Raw genomic sequence first — 15,264 nt, forward strand, 5'->3', positions numbered from 1 at the left:
ATCAACTAAATTAACTGGTAAGCGTTGATTTCTTCCTCAACGACGGGAAATACAATTATTGCTTATTTAAGTTTGTCTAAAACTCCTGCTTGTATAGATAATATATATATGAGATATGTACAAGATAGCTAGCTAGTTAGCAAGAGATAATTAAATACAATGCGAATTTCCCAATATATCGTACCTGCATGTATAAGACGCAAGTTACTGCATATAGAAAACACCAATGAATATCCAGCGACCGTTTTTGCTCCTTAAACTTGGATTTCTGATAAAAAGGACATGCGTTTAGGGGTGTTAAATGAGCGTGTTACATTGAATTTGAGAGGGCCAAAATGAAATGTGTTGAGTTAGAAAATGGGCTAATATCAACCCAACTTTTAGATGAGATGAAGTGGATCAGTCAAAATGGGCTGAGTTAATAAATGACATCACTTAATATTTGAACACATCTGTTGCCATTTTCATTCTAAGAACATAGATTAATACTAATGTACCAAATAAGGTTGGATTTCAGTTCATCTCTGATAAAAAGGACATGCGTTTTCGGGGTGTCAAATGAGCGTGTTGGATTGAATTTGAGAGGGTAAAAAATAAATGCTTGAGTTAAAAAAAATGGCTTAATATCAGCCCAATTTTGAGATGGATTGAAATGGACTGGTCAAAATGAGCTGAATTAATAAATGACATCGCTTAATATTTGAACACATGCATCTATTGCCATTTTCATTCTACGAACATAGATTAATATACTAATGTACCAAATAAAATTAGTAATGTGCCTAGATGTATCACGCCTTTCAATTAATAATTCTGTGTCGAGGCTCGGACGACCATGGCCAAAACGCAACAACCTATAATTCAGAGAGACGAAATGATATGGTAGAAGAGAAGGGGAGGAGGAGGAACAGACAATCGTTTGTCCGAAGTATGTCAATAGTGGCTAAAAGTTAAATATTTTTATTACAAAAAAAATAAATGAATATAGCTTTAAAAGTAGGGTGGATAGTACTGGCCACACCATTAAATTTTGAAGTATAATTCCATCCACACATGGACAGTATACATATAGTCTATATATACTATCCCACTAGATTCGACTTGCAAAATCAGAAAGGCATGATGTTGGTACATGATAGAGAGCAAATACAATGACTAGAAATTGTATTTTTCAAATAGATTAACCAAACACAAATTCTTACCCTCCAAAAGTACTTTTTCAAAAAGCACTTCTGATTTAAAAAAAAAAAACTTTTCTAAATAACCAAATTTTAAAAAGACTTGGTCAACCGGGCTAAAATTTAAATAACCAAAGAAATAAGAAGTCTCAAAATTAGTCTATCATTATTAATATAAAAGATAATAGCAATAACATATCTCAGTCTTGAGATTTTCATAAGTCCACAGAAGGGAACACATCATCCTTCAAACTTACTAATATGTCTAAGTTTTAAATCTCCAACAATGGAATAAACAAAATAACAACATGAAATGAAACCATCATAATTTTAATCAGAGCAACCCAAAGCTTCTTTGATGTTAATTACTGTAGAGCTCAAAAGGGAGTGAACAGTAGTCACTGTCTCCATATGTTGCTGCTGGGAAATTGAATAATTATTGACATTATTATCATTGGCACAAATCAATATTTGAAAAGCCACTGTCAAAATTGAACCATTTGGTGTATTTCCAGTACTGTCCTTATCCGCAGCGAGGCGACCATCGGGACTTATGATGAAACCTGAGGGCAATATTGGAACTTTGGTGCTGTCTTCTCCATTGATAAGTGAAGTGACTGTTGGTAAATCAATGGGTGCATAGATTAAAAAGGCTCCCATTTGATCAATGTTTGTTTCTTGAATAACTAACATGCTGTTCTCACTTGGTGCATAAGGCTGCATATTGATTGCAACAATTTAAGAAATATTAGCGTTATCACTTAGTAGTGTTAAAAAAAAAAAAAAATAGTGACGGAATATTTCTGGCGCTAAATAGCAAAAACATGTTGCTAATCCTATTTAACAATTGATTATTAAAAAATCTTGTTAGCTACACGCTATTTAGAAATAGAGTATCGACGAGCTTCGTAGCTAATTATTATTTTGTAGTTATATATGTATATATAACAAAGATAAGTTTAACTTTTTTTTTAATTCACTATTGTGTATAAAAGAAGTCACATAATTGGATAGCCTAAAAGATAATTACAAATAATTGGGTAACCTAAAAGATAGAAGAAAGAAAAAAAAAAAAAAAAAAAAAAAAAAGTGGTATTCTTAAATCAAAAAGTAAGACAGGCAACAACCAACTATAATAGGTTAAATTACATGATAATGTCAAAAAGATTTTCAAATTATCAGTTAAACGCAAGAAAATCTAGTCTTATTTTGGTGTTTTTACAGTTAATTGACTACAACTCAAAAGTGAAATTTGGTCCATTGAAAATACCATTTTGATTTGATAACCAAGGATTAAAAAGCCTTTAAAGATGCAAGTTAAAAAATTTGATATTTCTGTTTTACAATTAAAGAGATGACTCCAATCATAAGTCATTTTATTTGATTCATGAGAAATACCATTACTTGATAATTTAACCAAAAAGTAGAAACTATAAATAAATATGAAAAATACCTGGATGATTTTAATACAGTTTCCAGGAAAATTTCCTGTTATTACTCGTGCTAACTCAGTCACAGCATCCCCACTAGTCAAAACATCCCACTGATAAAACCAAAATTAAACAATAAACAAACTCATAATTAATCTTAAAAAATAAGTTCATGAGATGAGAATTGTTTAAGACCATATAACGAAAAAAACAATTATGTATAATTGATGCCAAGAGCTAAACATGTAGATAACAAAAAAATGGGAGCTCAACAATAGCAGATCAGTTGAATTTAGGATTTCGACCTTTAAGCTTGTTACCATCAAAATAATGTACATTTAAAACTACGAGTCATATCTAATATTTGTTGAAATTTTTGTGAGTTTCACAAAAAAATCTATATTCAGCGTCGAAAATATTTGGTCCGGATGAACCCGACATTCAGGATAAACAAAAAAACACAATATGGTAGGCCAACATGAAGTGACTAAGAATAGAGATTAGTCTGCATGTGATGTTATTTCTCAAAAGTACACATTATTTAGTCGATCTAATTGAATCCAAAAAAATTAGCTAATGAAGCGAATACTATCGGATGTCTCTTAAGAAGACAACAACTCATTCCTCAACCAACATGGAACAGTTAACCCGGTGGACTTTCACTTTTAAAAATAGTTGGATGATTGAGAATTTTTTCAGAGACAAATTTAGCTCATTGTGCTAACGAGGGACATAATTTAAAGAATGCTCTAAAAAAGGTTGTGTGTGCAAATATCCCAAGAAAATGGATGTCGCACTTAACTCAATACTAAAAGCTAATTATTTTACAATAACTCATTTCCTCGACCTATGTAAAACAGATAACAAACTCAAACTATATTCGACGAAAATCATCAAAACGAAATTTCACTAAATAAGGGTACTTTTAGGGATCGTATCGTTAATAAACAAGTTATACATCAATTAATAATGCAGAAATTATTTTTTATTGGAAATTTACATACCTGAGGCCTTGTTCTCTCATCTCTGAAGAAATTAAAAACTGTTTCAAATGAAAGAGGAAGCCATAGGGAAGTAGCAGCAGTAACAATCAACCCTTTTGGTTGGCTAATTTCTTCACTTTTTCTAGTAGAAATCCTAACTCCTTTGTTGGTCATCTCTGGTGAAGTAGGAAAATCTACTTTGTCTGACATACTTAGGATTTCACAAAAACTCTTCACCATCCTTTGGGATATTTGCATCACATTTTTCCTGCCTTTTGCATCATTAACCACTGGAAAAAAAAAAAAAAAAAATTTGACTAATCAAATTAGGGTGTATTTGGTGTGACGAAAGTCTTTTTTCAGAGAGCATTTGTTTTTGGAAAAATATTGTTATTTCTAAAGTTTGGTCAGAGGGTGGAAACTATTATTTTTTAAAAGAGCTTTTATTGAAGATTGATAATAATAATAATAATAATAATAATAATAATAATAATAATAATAATAATAATAATAATAGCACATCGTAAAATGTTTGGATGAGATTTGTGAGTGTTAAAGATGATAGTAATGTCTGAGGGTCGTTAAAGCGTTGATATGACTTAAAAGTTGAAATAATTCCGAAGAAAAACTACTTCCCCCAAAAATGAGAGAAGTGATCAGTTTTCCTACTCCTTTGGTTGAAACATATTTTGAGGTAGTCAAACATCAGAAGATGACTAATTTTTTTTATTTTTTTTTTAATGTAGCTTTCGAAAATAATTCATCATACCAAACACACCACGCCCTTAAAGGAAAAAAGAAACTTTACAAATGACATGTTTCAAGTTAAAATTTGAGATTGTTGCAAAGAAAATAACTTCCGCCCAAAAATTAAAAAAAAAAGTGATCATTTCTTGGCCCCTAAAAAATATTCTCTAATAGTCAAATATAAAAAAAAATAACTTATTTTTCAAAAAACTTCGTTTGTACCAAACTCACTTTTATAGAAAAAGAAAACTTTAGAAAGAAGGCCATGTTTCAAATAAACAAAGAAAAAGGGATGGATTTAAACCCCCTTCAAGAATTTCTTTTTAAATTAAAGCTACCTTGCGGTGACGGACAATTTGACATGCATAGCTCCCTCCTTTATAAATTAAAATCTAAAAGTTAAGCAGATAAAGAAGGGGACATAAAAACGAACCTCCTTCAAGATCATGTGTAGTAGGACATTTTGTCCCCATTGCAAAACTATATCTCTCAGACATTCTTTGTAGTGTAATAATCCATCTCTTAGCACCATATGTTTGACGACCACACACTATTTCTCTATAAATACGATGAGTTTGATTTTTGTCATCTACTTGAACATGTTCAAGCCAAGTAACCTACAAGAGAAAAAAATAATCAATAGAACAAAATCTTGAAATTTAAATATCTTAATAATACCAACAATAAAAAGAGAGGGTATAGACTAAATGTTAAAAAAAAAAAATGAACGTGATATCTAACTCAACCACAAAAGGTTATTAAACAAAATAAATCAAAGTTCTCGATTCTGCCGGAAATTCGCTCATCGAGACGCTTCCAACAAACATGAATTACCATAAATTTAACGTAGGAAACATCCGTCAGGACCTTGCATTTTTTTAGTAATGAGTATTACAAGGTGAGGATTGTTTAAAACCATATGAGGAGACAACTGTAGTCCTCTCCATCAATCTAAGATATCATTAGTTAAACACCATATGCCCTTGCGTCTAGGTTTGAACATTTAAAGCATGGACAACATGACGTGGGGGTTCCACATTTTTGGTCGAACGAACACATTTTATTTTCTCAGTTCAAAGCACCTTACATCAACATGTAAATGTAATCAAACCTAATGTTATCCCTATTCTTCCACCACCTCTGTAAATATCCCCCTTCCCTTTATGTACATTGGCTACTTATAAAGCTCTTCTATCCACTCTCTATCTTTACATCTTATCTTCCTATTCAATATATCAAAAATTCTCACTTTTGTTTCCATTTGTATGGTCACGATTACTCTCTGAGGTCTTGGTACACGCTGCTGCCATAGGGCTTCATTTCTGGCTTCCCAAATATGGTAAATTAATGCAGTCCATACAGCCCATAGCAAGCTTCTGCTGATTTTGCCCTGGGCCTTTCTAGCTAGTCTGCTCCACATTCCCTCTAGTTCCAAGTTCCTTCCATGTATTTGCAACCATTTCATGATCTCCTCCAAGCAGTACTTGGAGTACACGCACTCGAAAAACAAATGCTTGACAGTTTCATCACAGCTGCCACATAGGGTGCAGTCCTTCTCTCTACATAGCCCCATGTTATATAACCTATCTCTAGTTAGTATTTTTCCATGCATGACTAGCCAGCTAATGAAGCTATGCTTTGGAGTGTTTGCATTGCCCCATACTGCCCTCCACCAAGGTCTGTGATTGCCTTCAGTCATCCTCCATTGATATCCACTCCTTATGGTATACTTTCCATGTAATTTCAGCCACCAGTTGCCCACATATCCAGTTGCGTATTTCTCTTTAATGCCACATATTTTTTTCCAATACCAACAGCTATCGTGGGGGTTCAACATTGTTAAACCAAGAATAGAGATAGGTTTAACATGATAGCATGTTACAAATTATGAATATTGAATCTTAATTCAATCCCAACAGATAGCTCATAAGGTCGTAGAGTATTGTCCAAGACTATACATGAAGACACCATATCGTTTTCTAAACCAATATACACTTAAACAGCCTTTGTTGCATGTCCAAGTCTAAACATATTAAGCGTGAATAATATAACATGGGGATCCAAAATTAAATAAACCCAGAATAAAAATGGGTCTGACCCATACCATATTAAGGAAAATAAACATCATAAGATAGGCATTGCTCAACTCATTCTCTCAATCAATGTAAACATCTGGTACGAGTAAATGTTTATCTATGTAACATAACCTTTGGAAAATAAGCTACATATAAATAGTGATATATATATATATATATATATATATATATATATATATATATATATAGAGAGAGAGAGAGAGAGAGAGAGAGGGAGAGAGAGAGAGAGAGAAAGAGAGTAGGGATCGAGTAGCTCAGTTGGTTGGCTACCTGAACTCTCACCTTGTTGGTGAGAGTTCGAATCCCCACATTGCACAATCTCCTTCCCCATTTCCCCTTCCCCTAAGTAATAAAAATATATATATAGAGAGAGAGAGAACATGATAGGCAATATTCTTACCTGACTTTTCCCATTACCCAAATCTTGAATTATACAACCAGAAGGAAACTTCCAAAAAGAAGGTCCACCACTTTGAATCTCTTTGAATATATCATATGAAACGTCCACCATTATCCATGTTGTTAGATCAATTTGTCTACAACAACGTATGAAGAAAAAATCTCTAGCTCCCACAAGAGGAGATAAAATATGCAACTTTTCATACATCTGTTTTAAGAACAAAAATAAAAAAAAATAGATCATTTATATGCTGCAATTTTGATGTATATTTAATTCCTAAGGAAAAGGATAAAAGATGGATTATTTTACCAATTGTATAGAGCCTCCAAGATTCCCAGTATCAATAACATCAATAGTCCTAGCTTTTGTGACCATAGTAGGAAACATGTTCATCCATTTGATCTGCATATACAAAATCATCAATATTTAAGTATATGATTAACGACTAAACAATAACAACAACAATAACCATTAAGCTTCAAAATTTCAAGCAATTGAAGTAAGGCTATATGAATACTCGGCAACCATGATGTTTCATTTAAACTCATCTTAATCTAATATTGTGGAGGATAAATTATAAAATCGTCTATATTTTCTACTGATATCATATAACCATCTATATTTTCTATATTCAAACACATCTATATTATCTACTGATATAACCATCAATAACCATCTATATTTTCTACTGATATATAAATCGGACTAAAAGAATCTTAAAAATTAATGTCTAAAGTTATATACTAACATGAGTAATATTTAATCTCAAGTACTAATTGGTACCGCCTGTATATATTTATTCTTCCATTGTATATCTTTTTTATTAGAGTTGCATGTATTCCAAGAAATTATAATGCAATATCCTAGGCAAATCCCATATCCACAAAAGGGTAAAGTTCAAAAATAGCATTCTCCGGACACGTAACTAAGAAACAACCAAATATTCAAAAGCCATTAAAAATAGCTAATTTTTGGAATCCATGACATTGTGTTAGATTTAAAAAAATCAAGACTGTCCTAAATTTTTCACTTGTCTAAGTTTGAAATCTATGACACTGTCATTGTGTTTCCGCATCAAAAGTTGCAAATTTTCAACAAATTCCCAAACATTGTTCTACAGAATTCTTTTTTTTTTATTTTTTTATTTTGTTCACATCTTAGATCTATAAATTGGCTCATCTCCATAAAGGAGCCGAATGAAACCAAAGTTTCATGTTCGGTTTTGAATTAGAGACGTTCAAAATAATGAATCGACGTCGACTATAACCCTAGCCTTCCGAGCTAACGATGCGGATTCGATTCCCGCTACCCGCTCTATATCTATTTATTCTAAATATTTTAATCTATTCATTAAATCAAATTTATTTTATTAGTATTAGTACATCATTGAATATACAATTCCAAAAATTCTTTCACATCTGATTGTTTATGTTTTTTTCAAAAAAAAAAAAGTGATAATACGAAGAAAAAAAATCAGAATGAAAAGCTAACTTTAAAAAAATCAGTCCTAAAAAAAGGCTATGCCGAACAATTTTTACTTAGTAAAACACATGAGAGAGTTGGGTGTATAAAGAAAGCAAATCTTAGACCCTAGTGACACTTTTTAAAATTATACCTGTCGGGGTCCAAAGCAAACAAATATTACTAGTGAACCGAGCTATTATATATGAAAATGTTCAAGAAATTTTAAACACTTACCGGATCAAGAAAATTTTGGATCAACTCAATTGGAGTCATTGACACAACTCCAGAATCCTTTGATGATTCAATTCGAGCACTTGATGATCTATAAGGTCGATGTGAATTTGAAAATATTTTCTCATAACTATCACGACGAATAGAATTCCTAACACCATTTAGTGATTTTATCCAAAGTGGCTCTTCCACTTGCAAAACCCGAACAACTTCATCCATTGCAGCAACAACAATCTCAAGAATAATTGATTTCTCCACATTATCATGACGAAATTCACTTTCTTGTGGTGATGGAGTAATTGTTGGGATATTATTAATATCTATTGAATTTTCGTGAACATTATTATTATTGTTTTCTTGAGGAGGGTATCCGATGGGAGAGTCTCCTATAGTTTGGCTCAACAAACTTTCATCAGATAAATTTGATGAAGATCCAAGAGTAATATTTTGTGGTGCCAATTTTGAATTCATCACAAAAGACCTTCCAACAACACTTGAGATGAGAGTGGATATTCTTTGGTGCTGCAAAAAAAATATTGTTAATTGAAATGCCATGAATAGTAATGAACCAAAGCTAATCAAAAGGGTGAGCTCATACATAATTGTGATTAGATGGGGATATATAAAATACACCAGTGAGAAGAGGCGGATCCAATATTTAAACTTGGTGGGTTTCAACCTTTAAGGGGTCGTTGAGAACAAAGTTATCCTCCAATTATATTTCTATAATCTCGGAATTATAATCCCACATTCAATATGAGATAATATAATAACAAGAGTTTGGTATAAAATATACACTGGTACTTGTTAATATTCATAATTTCAAAAAAAAAAATAGATAAATGTGGTTCTAAAGTCCATATCAGAATTAGTATTCTAATCCCGGTAACAAAGTGACCCCTGAAGTATTTGGCACTTAACTCATTGTCCTTCTAAATTATAGATTCTGATTTAACATTTGTTCGGGGCTTATGAGATGCATCCACCCCTGACACAGGGTTGATCAGCGCCCAATATTTTTGAGGCGAAACATATATAAAACTGACTAAACGTTCAAAAAAATATTAGATCTGACCTCTCATTTCAAAGTAAAATGAGTTATGTGTTAAAAAAAATTAAGGCTGAATTAATCTATTAATTTGAATCATGAATTCACCTCTATCTCTTGTTATATATAATTCTTACGTAAATGTACCATCGGCGAACTTAATTACCAAAATATACAAAACATATACGCTGATATGTATATTATATGTATAGTATTTGTACATTTAAAGTATAAATGTACAAAACATATACATTTACTGGCTATTTTCCAATTCTAGATCACCCAAAGGTATTGAGCTATAATTTTCCCGTAATAATTTTGTCAAGCAAAACAATAAAAGATTTACCTCATCTCTCAATTGTTGATTTGCTATTTTCAACTTTTCCAGATTATGTTTCCTTTCTTCTTCTCCAATAGGTGGACCGTCACAACGTGGGCACGTAATATTTTTCAATGCCTCTCTCATTGCCATATTCTCACAATGGTATCTTTCATTGTCTGTTCGAAGAGTATTGTTGCCTGATCTTTCACTTATTGCCTGATGAAATATATATACATATATTTATAGATAAACAACGATTAATAACATAAATTTATAGATAAATAAAATCAAATTGTGAGCTAATTAAATGTTTTTTGGCAATTCACCGACATTTTATTAATCGCCAAGTAGTAAACCGACAACCTGGTAACTCATCTCAGGTCTCCTATCCATAAGCTAATTAATGTTGAAGAGAATAAAATTAATAGTTCCTGAAAATAATATTTTAAAAATATGTGCGAAAACTATTTTCTCCTTCTTTGCTTAAAAGTTCAACTACTTGCTTTAATTTTAACATACATTTTCCCCCATATGCAATGTTTTGTTTGAGCAATTTCTATATGGGTGAAAAAATTAGTCCATGAAAATATGATTTAGTTTGAGCGGGTTTGGCTTGGCCATATTTTCATTGCGGATCAACTTGGGTGCAACTCTAGTCAGCAGGTCCAAAAGTTGGGTGATTTAGACTAAATATGTAGCTCGAATAGAGCCACAAAGCTTGAGAAGTTAGATATAGCCGCAATGAAAAAAGAATTTTTAGTCTATTTGCTAACTAAACAAATTACAAGAAAACACAGAAAGAAAATAAAATTTGGTAAGATTTGAAAAATCGGGTTGTGGTCTATTATAACCCCAACTCAGCCAAAATAACCTATTAACCTAGTCGTTTATTTATTCAAACCGTCTTAATTAGCCTAATTCAACCTGCTCATTTGACATTCCAAGTTTCTTTCATACATCAAAGAATCCAAAAAGGAAAAATCATTAGTTCCTAGTTGTAAAACCAGATCTTCTTTGAATTGAACTGAAAAATATTTAAATTCCGAAAATCTAGTTGAAACATAATTTTTTTTCCATTTAATAAGATTCCTTGCTAAGTTATGGAACTTATTGTAGAGTTAATGTATATTGAATAATTTTACATGATTCTATTATCGCTTTTAATGGGAGGCAGCTCAATCAAATTGGTGATCAAATGAAAACAAAACTTTAATGAAAAACCCTAAACTTCGTCAATAAAAATATATTAATTAATGAAGCAAAGGGATTATTTTTTTTAATCTATAAATCAATTTAACAAGACAAAAAAATGTTTTAGGAAAACAAATTTGAAACTAAAAAGTAAAATCATCAATAATATGATCAAATTTACATGAAGGAAAAAAATCAGACACGAAAGAGGAAGTGAATTAATAAAAGGAAGAAATTACTCTGATTTAGTCACACATTCGAGCAGCTACAACTAAATCTGGAAAAATTATTCATTTTGGGCCTAACGCAAGAGATTCAATGGACTTGCCCTACTTTTAGCTAATCGTTTTTTTCTAGATTTTTGCATCATTTAATGAAAATAAATACTAATTCGTCATCACGTATCAATTAATTTTAATTAAATTGACAGAAGATGGACTACCTTTGTTTGAGTCCTTTTGTTTTGAAACCAAAACTTGATCTGCTTAGGGTCAAGCCCTACTTCCCTACTCAGCTGGCTTCGTTGGTCCTCATCTGGATGTGGACATTCCTTGAAAAATCTTCATTTCAAGATTGCCGGAAAAGAAAAAAAACCATCACTGTTGGCCATTTTCTTTCTAAATAAACATAAAATATGAAAGGACTTTATATACCACGAAAAATTATGGTGAGTGTGGTAAGTAACTCCACAACCTTAACAGATGTTTAATGTTCGAGCTCTAGAAATGATGCCGGTAAGGAGCACTTTACTCTCAACATGGACCTCCTAAAGCGAGTACCGAACACCAAGTGGAAAACTCAAAAATGAAATTCTCATGGAATGAGAACAAGAAGAAAAGAAACTCATCCCCTTAAAGGATGAATTTTTGACCCGTGATTGGCAACCGCATGTTGCCTCGACTAATCAAAATCTGCGTCGTGTAAGGCCCACTAAAGAGGAAAGCCACCTTTACTAAAGAATTTTTCAAACCCAATGATCAAGCCCGATACCTCTAGTTAATGATAGAGGGATCTTAATGAATAACAACTTAGAACAAACCGTTTCATGTCTAAAAATGTATATACATGGTAGATCAATCATCCAAATAAATTTTTTCTGAACCATTTTAGCAACTCAATCAAAACAATTGTATAACAAAACCAAAAGTATAAATCTTTTTCTAATTCCAAATGGGCAAAGAACAAAAGACATAAATAGAAAAGACAGGAAATGAATAAGAATTAACATAAATGCACAAAAACACATATAGAAAACAAATTATTCACTTAGGAAAATGGCAACATTTCCTTATACCATCGTTTCGTTTTCTTTCTTTTTTTCTTTTTTCAGAAAAGACCATATATGAAGGTGCAATTTTTTTTTTTAAAATTAATCTTACATTTCAAGTTGCTGAATTTGTTCCATAGTGTGTCTGTGACACTGTCTTTGCCTTTTTGATCTTCTTTTAGAGCTTGATGATTCTCCAACATGTTCTCCCCCAGAATCTGCCATTTGCTTTGCTAATTTCTATTCAAAAACAAAATAAATAAATAAATAAAAGAGAAGTGTTAGTATTAAATTTTACACCATTCATTAATATATGAAACAATAAAAACAAAATAAAGAGGAGAGATAAGCGAGATTTTTACATACCTTTGGTTGATGGATAGAGACAGAGAGAAATATTATATGTTCAGAGTAAGAGTAATTGGTCTTTTTATATAGTAGAAAATAAGTTGACTTAACAGGTTACAGACGCCAGATCAGATGTAGAGGAAATCAGATTTTACAAAGTCTAAACACAAGATAAGAATTGTGATATGTTTTTTGGTTAGGGATTAGTAAATAGGCTCAGCTATTTATATATTGTCTCACTAGAGGAGGCAAATTTAACCATATTTATATAATCCGCTCGTGATTAAACCGTATTTAATCCGTCAATTTTTTAGTATCGGTCAACCTATTTTTTACCCGCAATAAAATTGGTAAAATATGGATTGAAAGCGGGTATTAACGGGTAAAACCCTATTTATACAGCTGGTTGTTGGCCTCATTGTGAGGATTTTTATGTGCAATTGTTGGTGATTTTCTGTATTTTACTTAGCTGAATATATGACTCTTTTGTATTGATGATTCCTTTGTGTTGAGTCACAGCTAAGGGTGTTCATGGTCCGGTTTGACTCGGTTTTTAGTTAAAATCAAACCAAATTAATAAAGTCGGTTTTTTTAATAGTCAAACCAAATTAAACCATTATAGTATACATTCTATCGGTTTCGGTTTTGTCTGTTTTACTGATTTGGTTTGCAGTTTTTTCGGGTTTAAAAATGTATTTTATAATGCATTAGAAATTGATACAAGTGAAGTAACATAACCCAAAATGCAAGCAATTACTATGCAAATTTGCCTCGTTATCTTTATTAGAAAAGAACTCTTAGCTTCATTCCCCTAAGAAAATGGGGGAAACGAAACAAGAACACCACTCAAGAATATTTTTTTCTTTTTATCAAGAATCCAAAAGGAAGTCAACAAATAGGGAAGTTGGTAAATCAATTCCTAACAAATAATCAAGTCCACTCATCACTCGAAATTTCCCAAATTTTCTTCCTTTCTCCACCTTATAAGATATAGCATCAATGGATTAATCAAGAAGCGTGCTAATAGGTAAAGAACTAGCCTCATCAACAAAAAAATCAGTTTCAATCACATGATAAAATTCACCTATACGAACTCATCTTTCTGGGAATTTTGAGCAAGATCTTTTCTAACACAAACATTGTATAATTAAACAAATTAAAAGAGACAGGGTACTGACTGACGAAAAGAGTTCGCGATAGATCCATTTCAAAGCTAGACTTTTCTTTCTAGTTAGTATTTGAATTAGTATTGGACTTGGAAGGACCCAAATTTATGAAGAAGATACATAAAATTTAATTTTATATATATATATATATATATATATATCGGTTTGGTTCGGTTTAGTTCGTTTTTTTTTGTTCAACACCAAACCAAACCAAATGTTATCGGCTTCTTAAAATTTTAAACCAAATCAAATCGAATCGAGCCGGTTTTCGATTTATTAAGTCGGTTTGACTCTGTTTACCGGTTCAGATCAGTTTTTCGGTCTCATTTGAATACCCCTAGTCACAGCCCATGTATATCGAAGAATCATTAAATTAACTGTACATTCTTTTTAGTTAATGTTAAGTTTTCTTCTTCTTCTTCTTCTTTTTCTCTTTCAAGTTCTTGTTTGTGATCAAATATACAATATATGTGATTTAATACTTACCAAAAAATTGGGAAGTAGAAGTTTCAAGAAAGAAATATTTGGGAATAAAGTTCCCAGAAAGTTGGAGTCTACAGGGATTTAGATTATAACAATAAGTATTCTAGGTATATACTTTAAATATTATTATTCAAATTTTATTTAGACCATGTTAAATACCTATTTTGCAATATTTGTAAGAAATTATTTCTCTCCTTGCAATTACACCGTGGAAAATATTTTCAATGTTTATTCACCAACTAACATTGAAAAATATTGTTTCATTTGGTGAGACATTATTCTCCGAAAAAAGAATGTTTGTTTCACACAGTTTTCTACCCGACCCCTTTTCAAACCAACTTATTTTTTATTCACATTAAATATAGGCGGGTTTTGTTGCGACCCATTTTTGTCTCACTCGTTTCAACTCGTCCAAATCTGACCCGTCCATTTGCCACCGCTAATTATCTGTATAAATAGTCGAGAGTGAGATTTTATGACGTGTAAACACAAGATAAGACTTGTGATATGATTCTCTGTTACTTCGCCAATTTTTTTGTTTGACAATATAGCATAAATGGTCTGGCTTTTACTCAACGTCTATGCAAATTGCACGTGCATCATGGTTTCCATAAATGGTACGATAATAATGGTTTTTTTTTATCACATAACTATGTTTTCTTGTAGAAAAATCACATAACATTCACCCAAAAGATACGAAGGATAAGGAGACAAATGGCCAACCAAGTGAAACTATTGACACTCGCTGGCTCAAGAATTTTAAAAGTATTTTTTTAGCCTGTTCAAAATAATTCCATTTTATAGCCATTTTTCAATTAATTCCAGCATATGTATATAAACTGTATCATTTTTTAATATGTATCACTACTGTATATGTATTGCAAAATGTATCATAAGCATAGGTACTGTA

At 31.6% G+C, this 15,264-nt stretch overlaps 1 protein-coding gene across 1 annotated transcript; it reads right to left on the reverse strand.

Annotated features, from left to right (window-relative positions):
- Positions 1 to 1,320: 1,320 nt before the first annotated feature.
- On the reverse strand, positions 1,321 to 12,649 carry LOC132614574 (homeobox-leucine zipper protein HDG11-like). The gene is made up of 10 exons (XM_060329041.1): positions 12,470 to 12,649; positions 11,533 to 11,650; positions 9,924 to 10,115; positions 8,533 to 9,051; positions 7,144 to 7,236; positions 6,835 to 7,041; positions 4,772 to 4,955; positions 3,613 to 3,881; positions 2,632 to 2,721; positions 1,321 to 1,895 (listed from the first exon to the last, which is right to left on the reverse strand). Exons 1-10 carry the CDS (start codon positions 12,580 to 12,582, stop codon positions 1,509 to 1,511), a joined length of 2,172 nt encoding a protein of 723 aa, XP_060185024.1. The 5' UTR covers positions 12,583 to 12,649; the 3' UTR covers positions 1,321 to 1,508.
- Between the last annotated feature and the right edge of the window lie 2,615 nt (positions 12,650 to 15,264).

The sequence above is a fragment of the Lycium barbarum genome, chromosome 10 (assembly GCF_019175385.1).
Source record: "Lycium barbarum isolate Lr01 chromosome 10, ASM1917538v2, whole genome shotgun sequence".
NCBI classification, from domain to species: Eukaryota; Viridiplantae; Streptophyta; class Magnoliopsida; order Solanales; family Solanaceae; genus Lycium; species Lycium barbarum.